The following is a 20,130-nucleotide window of genomic DNA, read 5'->3' as shown; positions in this document are numbered from 1 at the left end:
CAGCTCTTCTACTGGTCTCCCCCCGGCCTGGAACACTAGTTGACAGATCCGGGTTGTGGCGATTGAGGGCAGCCACAGAATTTTCTATTCGGAGATACTTCTCGGTGAGATCGTAGAAATCGGTGAGGGAAACATCGTCCTTTGACTGTAACTCTTTCCATAAGTCAATCAGCAGGCGAACTCTTGCGATAATGAGGGTCCGAGCAGACTCTTCAGGAGTGTGAGCTATTTTGTGGAGTTCGCAGTGAAACCTGTCTATATAAGATTGGAAGGACTCATCCCTCTCTTGCCGTATATTGCTCAGATAGCTCAACGACATTGAGAACTTCCTATTTGCCTAAAAGTGTCTTAAGAATAACGAGCTCATTTGTTGCCATGAGCTTATTGATCCCACGAGAAGCGACCTGAACCAGCGCTTGGCATGGACGGTTAATGTCACTACTAAGCAACGACATTTGGCCAAGTCGGAGACTTGGTGGAGTTCCATAAGGTCATTGAACTCATAGAGGTGGTCCTGCAGATCAGAATTTTTGTCGAATGCCCGCATGTCGGGCATCCTGAATCTCGATGGGAGAGGAGCAGCTAGTATTGCTAGAGAGAATGGGGACACCTCAGCGACCTTACTTTGTTCGTTATGTTAAGCCTTGAGTTGATCCAATTGTCATTGCAACTCCTCAATCTGAGATAGCGGAGCTATCAGGAGGTTACTTTCCGCAACGTGGGTTTGACCCTCACGGTTGCGATTGAGGAAGAACCGAAGGTCGGGCCTTTCCGTTGCTCGGTCAGAAGCTTTGGTGTGCCTTGACACATGCTGGCTAAAGTCGTGTGAGGGTAACGAATGGCTCGAGGAATTTTCCCGACCCCTGTGGTGGTTAGAACCGACCCACGAACGGTGGGGGTTACCCCGACGGCGATGGTCAGGACCATTATTTTGATGGGGTTGGGAATCCCCCCGGCCTGCACTTGTACGGGTGTGCCCATACGACGTGGTGTGGGACGGCTCAGGCTACGATATGTCACCAAGTCGCAAAGCCACGGGTATTATACCCGCTGCGTGACTGGTGTTCGCTAGCCCCTCGGAGTCTCCTGGTCCACTGCTCACCACTTGTTTCCCTTTACTTTTACGCGCTGCAGTGCACGCGATTCGAGCCTTTGCCCTTTTCTGCGCTTTCGTGCAACCTGCAGATGTTTTTGGTATTGGTACCACCTCATTAGACTCTGGTGGCACGACCTAGTCCAAGCGGTCCAACCTCCGGCTAAACGTTTGGAGAGTATTGTTGAACCTCTCCAGGTAGTTCATCACGGTTGGGTCGAGTTGTGAGCTCGAAGGAATATCCGCCATGATACTCTACTGGACTGGCGACACTTCGGGAGAAGTGTCATTTCGTACCTGGGGGATTTCCTCATTGTCGATGTTGGTTCGCTCAGTTTTGAAACCGCGAGCCATTAGCTGGTGGACAGGATCGGTCAGAGGTTTCTGATGAAGAGCAGATACTAAATCAGGCCCTCCTTCTAGAGTCAAACTGTTGATGCTTGATTTTGACACAAATTATTCGCACGTGTGAAGTGCTAAGCGGACTTAGAAATCACACGTGATATGGAAGTGCAAAGTGAGAAATGAAGCGAGTAACAATTTTTATAGTGGTTCGGATGCTCTAAGGCGAATCCTACGTCCACTGTGATTATATTAATGGTTGATTACAATCAAGTCGTACTCGAGGAGCAGAATTACAATAGAGAGAATAAATGTGAAGAGAGGGAAAGAGAGTGTATGTGTTTAAATGGTGGATGAGCCAATCCTGTAAAATGGAGGAGAGCCTCCTATTTATAGTTGGAGGATTCAAGCTGGTAATCATGATTCTGCGTGCGGACAGGTTGATACAATTCCTAACTCGCTTCCCATTGGTTGTCTGCACGAGAGATATATCCTTAAATCGTATATGGCTTCAGTAGTGGACAATTTCCAGCCACTCATAGGCCCGGTGTTCACCTGCCTCACTAACAATGGCCTTAGCCCCTTGTCCTAGCGGGATGTGGTTGCATCCAGACGACAAAAAACCTTCCTGAATTCGGATTGGTTTCTGCTGACGTATGCTTATGCCAGCGTTGGTTCTTGGGCATAACAAACTCTTTTAAAATATATATAAATAATAATAAAAAAAAAAAGAACGATGGACATTTATGAAATTTTTGGGGTGTGATAACTCATAAGACGAAAATTTAATTTTAAAACTAAATGTATTTTTTAGAGTTAATTACCAAAAATGACATTTTAAGTAATAATAGTTGATAAAAATTACAACTTTCTTCTTTGAATTTAATCCCTATCTAACTCTATCAACGATGAAATTCCTTTTAACTTATGAAACATGAAATCACGTTCCTCTTAAAATTGTATAACCTATAACTCAAAAAAAATTGTGATTTTGGAAGGATATAATTCTCACATCGAATGCTTTTCAATACTATATTTTCCCTTCTCGCACGGCATTTTCCTTCACTTGTCTGTTCTCTGCATCATCCACCACGGCTCTGATAGCCTGGAGATTGCTGGTGAGCCTTTATTACTTCTTTATCAACGCCCACCACGAGTCCTACTTTATCTGATTCCATTTTGTTGCAGAAGAATGGAGGTTGTTAATTTGCACCAATATGGTGGAAACAACAGCTTCGGCCATAATCAAAGACGTAAACTAATAAAACAAAGACTGAGAAATATTTGGTTTGCTTTTGTTATGGTGATAATGCATGTTTTATCTTCCATTCAGCTGCTTTTATACAGCATGAAAAGTAACTAAACAATGTTGGACTCTCTTCGTCATGATGATGAAAAACATTTGGATTTTGACATACATTGATGCAGGGGCCCCACGGGATGAACAGTATCGACAAGGTCAGACTGCGGCAGGGTATTCCCAAACGGAAAAACTCGCAAAGAACGAGTTTTGTCAATTTTTTTTTTAGCCTTTCGGAATCGTTTAGATGAGTTTTTGGACTTTTTCGTATTTTTAGGAGTGTTTTTGCAAGTTTCTGAAGTTCTTGGACAATTTTAATTTTTCCGATAATTGTTTAATTTTTATTTTTCTTTGCTTTTTCCGATTAAGTTTTTTCTTTTTAGGGGTAGGAAAACTATAAAAAGGTTGGTTCAACCGTAACATGAGCAGTTTTTTATTATTATATTGAATGAAATATTAATAATCTTGTGTGGTTTTTTTTTATCTAATCCAGTATCTGAATCTTGATATAACTTCATGGTCATTTTTTTGTATCACTTATTGTTTTCGGGTTTCAATCATCTATCTTTATTGTTTCGGCATTATGCATAGTGATTTCACTAATTTTAATTTTTACTATGTCAAATTTTTAATTAGAAGAAATATATAACACTAAGTTATACCCATGACTAACTATTTATATCATTAACAAAACAAATATAAAGAATGAAAAAAAACATATTCTCTAACATATAAGTCTAAATTAAGCTTAATTTTACAAACATAGTTAGTGTAGATCTTAATGAAAACACTAATTAAAATATGCTAGATCATAATAGATAAAGGCGAGATTAAGCTAGCTTTTTGAAAGGCAAAAACATATTCAGGCTATTTTTATTAAGGACAATAAATTCAATTTACTTGATTTTATACCTATTTATATTCTTTAAATGAAATCTTAATATTTTTGTCTTGTGAAATATTGAGAAGTTTATATTGAGAAATTTGTCAAAAACACTTGATGTATCAATTAAAAGATTATTTAAATGATTTTTTTTTTTTTCCTGGGTTAAATCTAATAGTAAATTATATCATTCTCCAATTGTCATTAATTAATTATATTTTTCGGAGTATTCTTCATGCAGTTGACCCGTGTCAATTAACTGATTAGTAGTACCACAATCAAATAAAAGATTATTTAATCTAATTTTGTTTTGTATCCTTCTTACTATCGCCACTTTCTGTAATCTTTATCTGTGTCTTTTACCTATGAAATTTCATCGAAATGTGAAAATACTTAATTCGCGTATTTGATTTTGATACCTAGGACTCACAAATTAAAAGTTTATAGTATTGTTTATTCGTCCAATGTAACATAATTATGATCAAAATTTATTTTGTTTGGCTTTTTTTTTTATTTTTTTATTTTTAATCATGATTGACTACAGCTTTAGAGCTGCACGCCACAGTATATTATTCATGTTAAGTAGCTAACCAACAATACTCTATATTTCAGTAACTGTAAAATACAAAAATGAGGTTTCTTAAGTTTCTGAGATCAAGTCCTTATAAACCCTAATAGGAGTGATCACTGAAGGGTTTAATTGGTCGACAACTTTAGGTCATGAGGAATAGTGTTAAATAAGTGAAGCCTGCAACGTCGTTTAGGCCAAGGAAAAAAACGATGTCGTTTTGCCTATTAGTCCAAATCAATCACAGTCATCAAAGTTAAAGAGAATCTGACGGCTCCAATTCAATCACAAGTCAACAGTACAAAAGGGGAACCTTTTCACGCATTTTGGCAACTGTTCGTGTGTTAGGGTTTTCTCTCTTTTCTCTATAAATACGTTTGTGTAACCTAGGTTAGAGTTTGTGATTCATTCTGGTTCTTCTCTGTGTAAATCGTTCTAGAGTCTTATTTTGAGGGCAAGGTGTTCCTTAAAGGGCATAGAGTACTCTAGTGTTAGGATTTGCGGGATAAAAAGAAGTGAATGAGTGTGTGAATCTTTGGTTGACAGTGAAGGAGATTGGTCTGTAATCTATAATCTTTGGAGTGATTAATCCTAGTGCAACGAACTCCATATTATAGAGTTCAACGTGGATGTAACTTGTTCTATATTGAATAAGCGAACCACGATAGATCTTATGTTGTGTGATTTTCTTTGTTCTTGCATTTTCTGTTATGATCTGAGATTAATCTTGCAGGTTGAGGATTTAGTATTGATTTAAAGCATATAGGTTGAGATGCGTACAAGCTGGCAGGACACCTTGGTCACGAAAAAAAAAAAAAGGTTTCAATATAAAATAGTGTAATACTATATTTCAAAATAATAATATAACAAAAGTAAATAAACTTTCAATCATACGGTATTAAACTTATCTATTATTTACTCAATTTTAAACCTCTAAATGTTTTAGCAAGACATACAACTATATACATAACCATTAATCTCCATCTCTTTTCAAGCTTATTTTAAGTTTTGAAATGTCAAAATTATCTCCATACTATTACATTTAAAAAAAAAAAAAAAACTAAATAGCTAATAATTTTTCATAAAGATTTACTTTCATATGTAAATCGTACCTCACTCATATAAACTTAGCCGGCTGCTACCTTTGTATCCGATTTGAAAATTTAAAATCTTGACTTTCAGGAAATCTTGCCAGCTTGCCTTAAAAAAAATTCCTTATTTTTCTTTTCTTTTTTTTTTTTAAGAAAAAAAAAAACACACTAGCCGTTGCTCTCTTTCCAATATTAGATCAATTCTAATCAAGTCAAGTATATATCCCTTATATATATCATGAATCAAATGTTTGAGAAGATACCATTCAAAGATATTTGAATAATTGTGGTGAAAGATTTAGAGAGAATTATTGGGGAAAACATATCAAAGAATCTAAAATGTCAAATTCTAGTAGATGTGCAGCATGCAAATCTTTGAGAAGAAAATGCCCTCAAGATTGTGTTTTAGCACCATATTTTCCTTCAAATAATCCTCAGAGATTTTCGTGGGTTCATAAGATCTTCGGTGCCAGCAACATTACAAAAATGCTACAGGTAACATTACTTTTAAGTTATATCTATGTAGGTTTGTTTGATAAAATATAGTTTTGCTAATTCGATGCTTTGATTTGATTTAAAAATGAAGCAGCAACTTCCAGTGGAATTAAGAGGGGAGACAGCAGATTGCATGGCAATGGAAGCATATTTAAGAGTTGAAAATCCAGTTTATGGAAGTGTTGGAATAATATATCAATATCAACAACAAATAATGGAAGTTCAGAATGAGATAATAAAGATAAATGGTGAAATTGCAGTTTACAATGCCCCACTTCAACACCAGCAGTTGCAGCAACACCAAGATGACTTCAACTTATGAAGTTGTAACTTCACTGTGAAGAATGTGTTCATATATATTTTATTTCAAAGTAAATAAAAGCCAAATCCGATTGCAAAATCTTGTGGTTGAATCTAATCAATACATGATGAGAGAATATATTGTTTATGCTTTAAGCAAAAAACTAAATTTTTGTCTTTTAAAATGTATTTAAGATAACCATCTATGTTAATACCTTTTTATGAAAACAGTGTTGCAGTTTACTCCTCACTTTTCATCTCATATAGAGTTAGATGCGAATAAAAAATCCAAAAAGAAAGTTACACAGTTTCTCTAAACTTTTAACTATTTATAAAGATCCTTTTTGGTAATTTCAGCTTAAAATGTATATTTAATTTTAAAAAGTAATAATAATAGGGCTCAAATAGAGTTTCACTGGTGCTTAAATAACACTACTCATAAATTAAATCTCCTTGCTATGATATAGAAGCATTTTAGGTAATTAAATTTATGTATGTATCAAAAGTATTCCGATTTCAAAATTAGGTTAGGAAATTTCGCTTTTTTTATTAAGTGAAAAGTTCTAAAAATAAGTGACAATTTGAAAAATAAAAATTAATCAAATCTCTAATTCTAATTAAATTTTAAGATATGCTGCTTTTGGCACACTATTTTTAACCCATCCTATTCTACTATCATATCCTAAAAAATGATAAATATGTTTGTTTTAATATTCTTCAAAATTCAATCCTATTCTATTTAACTCAAAACATTAACAATTATCTTTTTCAATAAAAGTATTAGAATTAACAAAAACACCCCCACTCACCCAAGCCACTATCACTGCTAGCAGCCATCGTCACCGTCGCCGGAACGACACACGATCGACTGGATCTGGCCGGTTGTACGCCGATATGTCCGTTTTCAGCTAGATCTACCATGGATCTGACCAATGATCTGGCCGTTGACAACAATATCTGGCCAAATATAATCGCCGTCAACGGCTAGATCCAACTGGTTGCATGTCATTCTGGTGACTTCCGACCATTGTCTAGCGGTCGTGGCCGACTACCGACAATTATTAGGTGGGTAGGAGTGTTTTTGTTAATTTATAAATTTTTATTGTATGAGGTGTTTAGCTAAATTAACAAATGTAATTAGTTAAAAATAATCTAAATATTTTCAGAAAATGTATCAAATACATTCTCAAAACCATATCACACTTTATTAAACCCTATTCAGAATAGAATACTGTTCTAAAGAACTAAACAAACAGAAAGTGTTTTGCCGCCCTTTAGTTTTTGTGAGTTTGTCTATAACTGGTAGTTTCTTATAGAATTGTAAAATGTTCATCCTTATCGTTAAACGAATTTTTCTAAAAGAAAATGTTTCCTTCATATCATGCATATAATATAATAACAATGTATTGTATTGCATATAACACTTAAAAAGAAAAAACTATTGGCTATTTAAAATTATGTAATTTATTTATTTATTTATTTTTATTATATTGACACTAAAAAATCGCAATATAATTAAGGGTAAGCATGGGTAGCCGGTAAAACCGGAACCGGAACCGACATTGTGCTGGTAGATTCTAGTTCCAATTTTTTAGAACTGTTACTATACAGGTCCAGTTCTGATTCCTATATGTGCAAGAATCGGAACCGGAACCGGAACCTGTGATGGGAACCTAAAACGGGTGCCATGAATAGAACCTGTCTTAGAACCGAGTCCGAGTACTCGAGTAGGAACTTGTATTGGAACTTGGATTCAAATGAAATATCAGTAAAGAATTGGGGGTCTTTAAAATTTTACATATAAAAAATTTAAAATGGTAAAATGGGATGAAATGTTATATAAAAAATTAAAGTGTAACAATAACAATAACCTAATCAAATATATATACAATTAATTATACATATATATTTCACCATATAAAAAACTTTAATATATTATAATAACCTAATCAAATTAATATATTAAAATTTTTACATATAAAAAACTTTAATATATTATAATATTAAAGTTTTGATTAATTAAGCATATAAATTATAATTGGAATCAGGATCCAGTTAAAAGTATTTTAATGTTATTAAAAGAATTATTTTTGAATAAAATAATATATTTGATTGAATAATATTTAGTTATTTACTTCAATTATCAAGTTCTAAGTATATCTATAATAAATTAGTAATTAATTAATTATATATAATAAATTGATAAACGTTAGTACATTACTAGTTAAATGATTACCTAATTATTAATTAATTATAACATTACATTATAAACAATAGTAACTACATTATGATTAGAAATTTAATTAATTATAAAATCACATTTTAGTACTTAATTAATTATAATATTACATTATAAATATTAGTAATTTACTATACTAATACATGGAAAATGATAAAGTAATTACCGAAAAGTTTATACCAAATTTGTGCACCGAATGACGTGGCAAAATCCTGACAATTGATTAATATTAACTGATAATATTTAAACGGTCAGGATTTAGCCACGTCATTCGATGCACAAATTCGGTGCACACCCGTCGGTAACTGTAGCATTACTCTTAATACATTACCTAATTAAATGATTAAAAATTTAATTAATTATAACATTATATTATAGATTTATAGTATGATTACTTAGTTCATTATAACATTACATTATAGTTAAATAATTAACTAATTAATTATAACATTACATTATAAATATTAGTAATTTAATACATTAATACATTATTTAATTAAATTATTAGAAATTTAATTAATTATAACATTGTTTTATAAACATTAGTAATTTACTAAATTATTATATTACTCAATTAAATGATTAATACATTATAGTATAACAACTCATGCCTTATGAGTCATGGATTAAACAAACTTAAAGTTAGAATGATACTAATTATTTAATTAAAGATTCATAAATCATATTAATATTAATATTAAATTTTATTCTTTTGTCATAAATTCACAATTAATGTTAATTTAACTTTATTCACTCTAGAAATTATAATATTATATAATATTTGTATTTTTGGATAATGAAGTTTACTAAAATTTAGTACCCAAAATTAATTCCATAACTATACTTTGTAAAATATATATATTTACAATTTTAAGGTTTTCTTAATTTGTCAGGTATGTATTTGTAAAATTTTAAGGTGTCTGTCATTTTTTAAACTAATACAAGCGTAACTGATTTTTTACAGGGCACTCAGGTAAGAACATTTCCAATTATGCTCTTTATTTTAAAGAACATATTTCATATAAATAAAAAGCATCTTTATTAATTTTTAGATATAAAGAACAAAAATTTTATTCAAATCCAATAGACTTTTTAAATTTTAGGAGAGAGAATATGTTTTTTCAAGAAAGAAACTTAATAGGAGAGATAAATCATAAATAAAATGTATAAAAACTTGCAATTTATTATTTAAAATTAAAATAGAGAGTAAAATTTAACTCTCTAAATGTGGAGAGTCAAACTCACTCTTTAATTTATACTTAAAGAATAAAGAGTCTGTTGGACTCTTGTTTTTATAGATAAACTCTTTATAATAAAGAGTTTAGGTCATATAAAGAGTCTTTTGGAGATGCTCTAAGAAACTAAAACCTACATTTCAGGTTCCGATTCTAAGAATCAAAGAACCGAAACTTGCAGGTTCTGGTTCCCCCAAACGACACAGGGCACTCAAAACCACTGTTTTAAAAGCCGGACCGGACCGGCCGGTCCAACCGGTTGGACCGTGAACCGGTCACGTGTCCGATTCGAGTCAGCATAAAACCCGCTATTGTATAATAAACCGTTTTAACCCGTCTTTGGACCATGTAAACAATGCTGGACCGCCGGTCCAACCGGACCGCAAGAAAAACTGGCCCAATCTGAAAAATGAAAAAACCCTAAATTTCTCACTTTCTCCCTTTGCGCTGCGCATTTCTTCTTCCTCAGTTCCTCTACATGCAAAAAACTCTGAAAAAAATTTGAATGGAATCGCGAAAATCTGAAAAATATCACAAATCAAAACTCAATCTTGCTGAAATCGCAACCATCCCTTGCTGAAATCGCAACCATTCATTGCTGAAATTGATCGCAACTCCAGTCTCTGAAATCGCGACAACACGTTCCTCCCTCGCCAAAAATCGCGACGACGCACTTCTTCCTCGCCGGAAATCGATGACACGTTCCTACGCATGAAGGTTGATTGGCATGCATGTCTTGACAATCCAATTTGATTCAAGGTGAGTTGTAATCTTCGGGACCTTTGCTGTGAAATCTAAAATGTGTGCTTTCTCTTTGTCCTTTTTTAATAGAGAGTAAGTTTGACTATTTGAGCTACAATTTCCTAACAGAATTCGCACCCCATTATTTGGGCAGTACTGGATATTTTATTGTACAATTTTTAAGCAACCGTTTGTTTGGTGCTGTTGCTGTTTGGGTGGAAGTGATTTATGGAGATTATTTTTGGCATGGAATTGTTTCTGACTTTGTTTGGTGCTGTTGGTGTTTGGGTGGAAGTGATGTATGGGAAGTATATATTACAATCTTAGTACTCTTAGATTACCCTTTCTGAATGATGCGTTACAGATAATGGATTGTTTGTGAATTTTGGTAACATTTTGCCATATGGATTCAATCATTTGAAGGTGTATCTTCGAATGTCCTTCAAGCTCTGTGATTTCCAAACTTATGAATTATTTTTGCCTTGGTTGTCATATAATTTTATTTGTATTAATAAGAAGCATTTTTAGAACTAGAATTCAAGCCACTGTATAACTTTTATATGCAAATAAAAAGATCTGCTTTATGTTTATTTTATCATTTTTGCTTTTGTTTTGAAATAGTGTGAATCCAGATTTTGAAATTTTACTCATCCCTTTTATCATTTGGAAGCCATAAACTATCCATGCTTTAGTGTAAAGAATTGGGGACAATGTACAATCCCAGTTTGGAGCCATTACCATTGTTTTAAAAACCGGACCGGAGGGCGAACCGCTCTGATGGCCGAGTCACAGTTCAACCGGTCCAACCGGTTGGACCGCTGGTTAAACCGATGGTTTGACAGGTTTAAAATCTAACAAAAACACCCCTAATAATTACCATCAGACCCTAAAGATTTGAAATCTAGCAAACACAACCCTGGCCAAATGCAAATCGACGATCGATTGGGAGAGCAGCGGTGACACACCAGGGAGGGTAGATCGGATGATGGGGAGGGCGAATCGGCAGCTAGCAAGTAGAGGCATCGCCGGAAAATGGCAGATCGGTGGTAAAGTTACTGGTCGCAGTTGTTTTTTTTTTTGGTGAGATGACTGGATCTTCGTGAACGACGGCAAGGGAGCTTGGGAGAAGGTAGATCGGTGGCTGAGGAAGCTTGTCGATGTCGGAGAAAGCCGATCGACTCTGGGAAATGAAAGAAAAATCTCGCGGCGAAGGTGGACAACAAAACGTCACGCGGCGGCTGGAGATGAAGCGTGATAGCGCCAGAGAAAGTCAGAACTCAGAAGGTGGTTTCCGACAGTAGGGAAGGTGGAAGGTCGCCAGAAAAGGGGAGGTCATTGCCAATTTACATTTGGTTAGGGGTGTGTTTGATAGATTTGAAACCTTCAAGGACTAATGGTAATAATCAGGGGTGTGTTTGTTATATTTTAAACTTTAAATAGTTAAAAAGAGTGAACCAACCCGGAGAAGGCCCCAGGTCACGGTCCAACCGGTTGGACTGGTCAGTCCGACCGGTTGGACCGATCGGTCCGGTCCCATTTTTAAAACAGAGGCCATTACACAACTTATTTACGTGGGTGTTGTAAATATTTTAATCTTGTAGTTGTTGTAATACAAATAAAGTTTCAACAAACCAGTTGTAATGATTGGGAGGCCAACTTTTAATTACTCAACTTACTGGAAGAGGAATTCGAAATGTTAGGTTAACACTTAGTATATAACAATATGATTTTAAAATGTCCTGACGTCATCATGATATGTGATGACATCACCGGTCCAACCCGCAGTCTAATCGGTTAGACCGATTGAACCGTGACCTGACCAGTAAAACGGGTTACCTTCCGGTCTGATTTTTAAAACAATGCTCAAAACCGCTCACCTCTAAATATAATTATTACATCTAATCAATGTTTTAAAAATCGATCCAGGGTAAAACCCGACAAAGTAGTCAAGTTCCAATATTTGCCGATTAAACAAACTAGGTTGGGCCGAGTTTTAAAACACTACCTCTAATCATGTAATAAAATCAACAGAAAAAAGAAAGTCTTATCCTTATTTTTTACTGTCCTTGCCTATCCTTACATCGATCCTTAATATGTTAAAACTTAAAATTATAAAAAATGCACAAGATACATATACATTTATTCAATCATAACATGAAATTTTAAGTGATATAAATAACTGGTGCTTAAGAATGAACAATTATAGATAAAAATCATAAAATCACTTTATCCACAAACATAAAAAATATAAAAGCTGCATCCGTCTTACAAATTTCACAATTTTCTTTCTTTTTAAGAGAGAACAGTCACTTTTTTTTTTTTTTTACATAGTTAATCATCTTATTTTCAATTGAAAGTACAAACAAAAAAATGACAATAATGAATCACAATTAATATATACTGATATTAGTTTTTCTAGGAATAATGGTTAGTGCTCTAATCTTTACCAAATCAACACAATTATTCGTAGATTTCCCACAAACTTACTTCACCGCCATGATATTCTCTGGTTCATAACGCTTCAGGAAGATTGAAATCATGCACTAGTACAATTTTGTCACCATCATTACCCCACATTGCTACTTCTGCGTTTAAGATTTAGGGTTTAAGAGTGATCATCATTATCCTTTGTTGTTTGGCAGAAGCTACCATAACGAGATAATACGATCACAAACAGCTTCATGATCGTCTCCTAGGAAAACAACTTCGCAATTGCTGAATTGGCCCCATGAAGTACGTGGAAAGAGGAGTCTTGGGAACTGGAATCTTTTTTCCAATAATAGCAAGCGGCCAGCTGAAATGGATAGACAGATAAATGTGAGAAAATAAATAAATATGGTCCATATGGAAAAATTAGTGACCAAAAATCAACCTAATATTTTAGCTTGTAAAAACATTGTCATTTACAACCATAAAACTAATATGCCTCAAACATATATTTCAAACGGGGCACTTATGCGGTACCATATACCGGTAATTGAGCTCACCTGAAAACGCCAATAGCAACAGACGCTAGCCACAGCTTCCAGCTGAGCCTCACAGTTGAGGTAAACTTTCCAAGAAACTCGATGATGATTATCTGTTTTTAACATTTTATGAGTGGCAATCTTAAAGAACACATTTATAGGTTACATAAAAGCCCAAACAAAAAATATATAATCACTGCTCACTTGAAGAACGCAGGTTATTCCAATTATTCCCATGAAGAGATAGTTCTTAGTCACTCCACGGAAGACATTGATTTCATCAGGCTTCCGAGCATTGAACTCATTGAATATCTGTAGTTTCAGTGGCGGCGAATCAAGGCTTCAAATGATAATTAGAACGAATATAAATAGATTTACACAACCTACAATTGTCTTGTTAAAGGCATTGGTTTACTCTTCCTTCCATAATTTATTGTATAAGTAAAACGGAACAATCAGCCCAAAAATAAATAAAGAAGCGTTAATCCAAAACATCTAAACGATTTACAAATTGATTTCCTTAAATTATAACAATTATTAAGTAGTGTACTTACTTGACAGAAGACAAACGTGTTGAATATCATAGTATTCTTCACATCATTAGCGTGTTCCCTGGTCTTACTCTTTAACTGAAGAATACTAGTGCCCCGGAAGTTGAGCACGAGGAGCACAGTAACTTGATAAAAGGCCTGCAACGACAAGAAAAAAGATAAGGGGTCATCCAGAAATATATAAAACCCATATTATAATGTAATTTAACAAAATCAACCAACAACATAACCATAAAGGAGAGAAGAAATCACTTACCTGTAAAAATAAATTCCTCCACATGATGTTTGTTATAAGAGGTTCCCTGTGAAAACACAAAAGAGATTCAATCAGACAATATATCATGCATTTATATCAAGACTTGCAAAAGTAAAAAGATCACTGTGGTAGCATCGCCTCTCTTGATAAAAATGGCTGCAAGAGACCCACAGTCCTTATTGCTTATCACAAAGGAAAAAACTCCAATTTTCCTAAACATGCTTTAGAGATAATGAAGAAACAGGAGAGGTAATGACAAAATAACAACGTAACATAGCACCTCCTTCTCATCCTCTCCTCCAAACCCCTTTAGCGTCCCAAAAACCCCTCAGTTCTTCAAAAATATATGTGAGAACCTCCCATTCTCTTATTTCATTTAACACATTAAAGCTTAAAGTGCGTAATGGCAAGACTACCTGGGAGGACAAATGAATGAAAGATGATCCATTTTGTGAACTTCTTCCCCAGTTATATAGATTGTGTGAAAGGAAGAATGTTTCAAATAAAGAATTTATTGATTCATCCTCCTCTAATTTCAGTTGGGATTGGAGTTTAAACTTTAATAGAATCCTTAATGACACAGAAACTAGAAAACTTTCTAAACTGAACCAAAGATAGAAGAGTATGGAACCTAGAGAGTTTTGGAAATACTCATTTAAATCTTATGCTAGAATTTTATGTGAAGAAAGTCATTATGAAACTTTAAAGCAGTTTATTATGATTTAGAAAACTAAAGTTCCGCCTAAAATTCATTTTTTGGCTCGGACTTTCACTCATTATAGAGTAAATAGAGCTGATGTTGTGCATAGAGAGATGTCTAACTTTCACCTACTCCATGTTGGTTGTGTGGTGTAGAAAAAGCTCCAAGACAATTGTTCATTTATCTTTGCACTGTGAAGTGGCAGCAAGTTTACGGGCTAATATATGTAGGAAAGCCAAAATTATCTGGGTTAAATCCCGAGAGGCTGTGGTGACTTGCTTATGGAGAAGGCCTTTGCCTTCCGAAGAGGAGAGAGCCAAGACCCTTAGGGTTGTATTGTTTCTGCGATCTTTTGGGTAATCAGGAAAGAAAGAAAAAGCTCACTTTTTTGAAGAAAAAAATAGGTGAAGTTAGAGATTTATGGGATAGGATTCGATTCTAAGCTTCTCTTTGGGCCTCGGTCTATAAGGATTTTCAAGATTCCCCACTTTTCTTAATTCATCTCATTTGGGATGCGGTTATCAATTTATATCGCCTTGGGATTTTTTGTATAGATTGATTCAAATCTGTATTGTACAGCTTCTATATTATTGGAGTTACTTTGCTTTTATTATTGTGAACACCTGGTCCACTATTGTAACTCTTTTTATCACCAATACATATCATTTTGTTTCCTATCCAAAAAGGCTTCCCTTTCTCTGAATCTCTGGTCAAATTGCTTGTGTCTTATGTTGCACAAAAAAAGCACATTTGATCCATGCCATTGTGTTCAAGTCCTATGTTACAAATTACTTTGGTGGTAGAACTAAACTCGCCCGAATCTATCACATGCAGTCAAAAACAGGTGGTCCAATTTTCTATTAATATACTAAGTTTAGTGACATCGACAAAGAAAAATACATTTGATATAGAAGTTAAGAAGCACAAACGAATATTATGCAAACATAAGAGGGAAAAAACAGCCAGTGTTGGTAAATAAAGATTAATGAATACGACTAAACACAGTCTGCCATCACTCCAGATAAATTTCAGTAAGCAATTAACAATCACTAATATATATCCCTGGAATTCAGAGGCATAAAGGTATTCAAGTTTTGCCTAAAAACGCCAAACATATATTGACATGTAAAATCAAGTGAATTGATGTATATGAGGCCATAGTGAGATATATCAACAATAACCAAAAATCATGCTAATTGTAGAAAACAATATCTTTGAAGGTACAAAGTCACATGAGATACAAACCGAAGAGTATATGATATACTAATGTAAGTATAATAATGCACATTCAGCAACAATCAATAGTTCAAACCTTCGGCCAACCGGCAATCTATGCATAAGGTGGTCTGTTGGTGGTTCGGTAGCCAATGCAAGAGCTCCAAGCGTATCCATTATAAGGTTAACCCATAATAACTGTACCAAGAAATGCAAAAAAATTTGGTCATAAGAAATGGATATTTAAATGCAATATTTTACCTGAATCTACACATATATAAACACGATAAACTGGAGCTTTCCATATCCAGATTCTAAACTGTCCTGTAATTGATTTCATTATATATCTAAAAATCCTAAGAAACCTATAATTTACCTTTGCTAAGCAAGAGACATAAAAAGCAGAATCAGAAAACAATTTTGTGGCTTGAAACAAGGCACACATAAGATAGATTAATCTACAAAAATCAAAGATAAGTACAAAATTCAAGACTCATTTTCTTCCTGCTTCTAGAAGTTCAATGCACTAAGAGCATGTTACAGTAAAAGAAATAGAAGAACCATTCACTGCTTGTTCTAATCTTATAAATTAATACCGCGGTTGTATAATAAATATCATTCTGCTGACAATTTGGAGGATAAGTCATAAAAGAACTGTGGAAAAATAAAGTAGGGATGTTTTAATTATCAGCAAGTGCAGGTACAGATACAACCAAAAACCAATTTGCCAATGCCTAAAAGTCTCAAATTTTTAAAAAATTTAATCATTTTTTCCAATTCACCATGTTCTTCAAAGCAAAATCTTACACACAAATTTAGCTTTCAAGAATTGGCATATCAAAAAAATAAAATGAAAAAGAGCCTAGATAGGAAGAGGAAAGACAGAGTAATCACCTGTACTGCATTTAAAGGAACACTACCAGACGATACTGCTGCAACAACATTAATGATGAGAGCTGCAACATTAACAGTAAGCTGAAATTGTATAAATTTCTGAATATTGGCAAACACAGAACGCCCCCAGCGAACAACCTACAAAGAAAAAGTCCTCAGATACAAATTTGTAAATAAATATGTGAAATTTTTATAAAAGCTGCTTACCCAGATCCAACAGGAAAAATAAAGAAAATGAAACACGTGAAAAGTAAGCCATATTAACACCATAAACCCATTTGTCTTTCTACTTGTCCAACATATCACAAACATATAGGACAAAATGCCTTTGAACCCGCAAGCAATGCTTAAACATTAAATATGAGAAGCCTTTCAAGACAGAATTTATAGCAAGCCATTTCAAAATGCACAAATGTATAAAACCAAAAAACTAATACACCCACATCGGTTAAAGACCATTACATATTTGCTTAAAGCATAAAATACCTTTTCATGGTATAAGGAAGGATTATAATTCGACGAGTGAGCCTTAACACTCTGCCCCTCACTTATCCAGTACACTTGCATAGAGGCTAGAGTTGAGGTCTCAGAAATAACAACATTTAAAGACCACAGACTATATTCCACACATTCTATTGCTAAGAAACCAAACCAAATAAATGCAACATAATGACTTCACACTGAACTGGCAAACATGGAATTTATGCTATTAAAAAGTTGCCAAAGAAAATTCATATTTCCATTCAACAGTAGATAAGAAAAAGTATAACATACAATCCCCAGTCACATAGGCTTTCAAATGCACACTAACCTTTACAACTGAAGCAAAGTTATCATCCAAGATAATTATATCAGAACTTTCTTTCGCAACTTCAGTTCCTTGAATGCCCATAGCAAGACCAATATCTGCCTAAAAGACAGAACGGTAAAAATGCAATCAACTTTGAAAGGGAAACATTATATAATATATGATATAAAAAATTGAGCACACTAAAGGTATAAAAGACAACACCAGAGGGAAAAGTCTTAATATCTAAGTTGCACTGTCACAAAAAATAATAATCCTGACTTAATTCTCTGTATGATTTCAACTCTTTTCTTTCTGTTATCTCTCTCCTTTTTGATCTTGTCTAGCATCAATTTATCTTTCTCTTTTTTGTCCTATATCACTTGTCAACTCTACTTGACGCATGCTCACACTAGTTTTAATATGATAAAGAAGCCACAGCTATGCCAAACTCATGAAACAAAAAGACACAAAGACAACAAACCTCATGAAGTGCAGGAGCATCATTAGTGCCATCTCCAGTCACAGCAACAACATCCCCTCCCGTACGCAGTGCTTGAACAAGCAAGAGCTTGTCATTAGGAGAAGACCTCCCCATCACCTATACAAAACTCAAATTAATTGTTGATTCATCTTGAATACCCAACCAAAAATATGTGATATCATATTAAGAACATAACTATCAGGAAAGAAGCTTATGTAGTTAAACACATGATCTAGGAAATTCACACAGTTGAGGACATACTGTTATTTCTTTGGCAATTTGTACCCTTTCTTCTTCTGAAAAATCACGGAATGTTTTTCCTTCAATGATAGTATGCCCAGTAGCATCTGATTCAGAACCAAGTATTCCGCACTCAAAAGCTATTGCTTTTGCTGTTTGAAGATTGTCTCCAGTGACCATGCGTACCTGCGGATTCAAACACATGAGCCTCAGAAGACATTTTTCATTTAATTACTTCTATATCAAATTTAGTTTTACATTCAACAGCATCACTATCAATAAACTTGACACTGAACCAAAAAATGAATAAAACAGCATCAAGCAATTGACATTTCAAAAATTCAGATCTAATAAGATCCATAGAGAGATAAAGGAATGATTATTCACATGATTTAAATTTGAAAGCAAATTATCAAGAGATATAACAAGCTACCTTTATCCCAGCTTCTTTGCACACTTTTACAGCATTTTTGACACTTGGGCGGCAAGGGTCCTACAGATAAATATCATATTAGGCAGTGGTAGGCACTAGAAACCAGGGGACAAAGTAAGTGCATGCTGAAGGACCCAGTAAGTGCATGCTGAAGGACCCTTCAAGGTCTAAACAAACTTAAACTAAAGATCTTTCTAATAACAGCTGATCCAAAGGATATACAATACTGATTGGAGTTTAGAGATCACATCCTATGAAATACTTTTCAATAAGACAAAGAGATGATTCAGAACAAAATGGGGAAAAACAAGGAGTATGAGCCTAGACAGATAAAGATGTCAAGCACAGGAAATTGCTATATCTTACATGAAGGTCACCTGCTTCCATAAAATAGAAATAAATATTAAAATAAGATATCCACATTAAGGTCACAGGGATGTAGCTGATTAAACACCAAGATGAAAAAATTTGCGGTATAATGGAAAACTTATGTCATCAGGCATACCTGAATACCAACAATAGCAAGCAAAACAAGATCATCTTCTGGCAAAACCCATGGGTCTAAGCTCTCCTCATCAGAAGGAACTTTGTCAATTTCATATAATCTGTATGCAATGGCAACGCACCGCAGGCTTCTCGCTGCCATTTCATCAACAGCTTCTTTGAAAAAATCCTGCAAAGAATTTAAGAAGCAAAATCATCTTCCAAAAGCTTATTTAAAAAAGTTTTAAACGATTTCAATACCAAGATATTATTAGAATCATCATTTATGTATCTGCTGTATTGATTCATACATAAAATCATATTAACATTATTTTTAGTTCACACTGACTTTCCAAAGAACACAAATAGAGAGTAATGACTAGCATGACTGCATGAGTGTCTTAAGAATATAAAAACTAAAATTAAAATAAAATAAAATAACCCTCAGATTATCACAGTATGTTATGTTGATACCTATACACATTATACTGTTATATACCATGTTGATATTGATACATATAAATGTCCAGGTGTCAACATATTATCACGACAAATCATTGGATATGAAAATTCTAAGGATCTTCTGTTTAACATTTAGAATCTGTTGTTCTACATCTTTTACTAGTTGATTTCTGTCTATTAAGTCGCTGATAATTCAATTAATCATAGAGGTAGAAACCCATCAAAGTCATGACAAAACTAATACTAATGACAGCAATTCCTAAACATAGAACAATCAAAAGGATAACACATCCATGACTCGAGTTTAAATATTACTTCTATCTAATATAGGTAAATCGTTTAATCTCTTTTATCTCCCAAAACTGGAAAAAT

At 34.0% G+C, this 20,130-nt stretch overlaps 2 protein-coding genes across 2 annotated transcripts; one reads left to right on the top strand and one right to left on the bottom strand.

The window, feature by feature from the left end:
- The first annotated feature begins 5,616 nt into the window (after nucleotides 1–5,616).
- On the top strand, nucleotides 5,617–6,094 carry LOC116116082 (LOB domain-containing protein 23-like). Its single transcript, XM_031402189.1, has 2 exons — nucleotides 5,617–5,772; nucleotides 5,864–6,094. Exons 1-2 carry the CDS (start codon nucleotides 5,617–5,619, stop codon nucleotides 6,092–6,094), a joined length of 387 nt encoding a protein of 128 aa, XP_031258049.1.
- A 6,544-nt stretch (nucleotides 6,095–12,638) lies between these two features.
- On the bottom strand, nucleotides 12,639–19,507 carry LOC116116089 (calcium-transporting ATPase 9, plasma membrane-type-like). Its single transcript, XM_031402197.1, has 12 exons — nucleotides 19,319–19,507; nucleotides 18,814–18,873; nucleotides 18,402–18,566; nucleotides 18,141–18,257; nucleotides 17,681–17,779; nucleotides 16,870–17,007; nucleotides 16,073–16,173; nucleotides 14,061–14,106; nucleotides 13,808–13,942; nucleotides 13,458–13,565; nucleotides 13,275–13,366; nucleotides 12,639–13,081 (listed from the first exon to the last, which is right to left on the bottom strand). Exons 1-12 carry the CDS (start codon nucleotides 19,457–19,459, stop codon nucleotides 12,967–12,969), a joined length of 1,317 nt encoding a protein of 438 aa, XP_031258057.1. The 5' UTR covers nucleotides 19,460–19,507; the 3' UTR covers nucleotides 12,639–12,966.
- Between the last annotated feature and the right edge of the window lie 623 nt (nucleotides 19,508–20,130).

The sequence above is a fragment of the Pistacia vera genome, unplaced genomic scaffold (assembly GCF_008641045.1).
Source record: "Pistacia vera cultivar Batoury unplaced genomic scaffold, PisVer_v2 Contig760, whole genome shotgun sequence".
NCBI classification, from domain to species: domain Eukaryota; kingdom Viridiplantae; phylum Streptophyta; class Magnoliopsida; order Sapindales; family Anacardiaceae; genus Pistacia; species Pistacia vera.
Note: the sequence above shows the minus strand (reverse complement) of the source record. Positions and strands in the feature narration are given on the sequence as shown.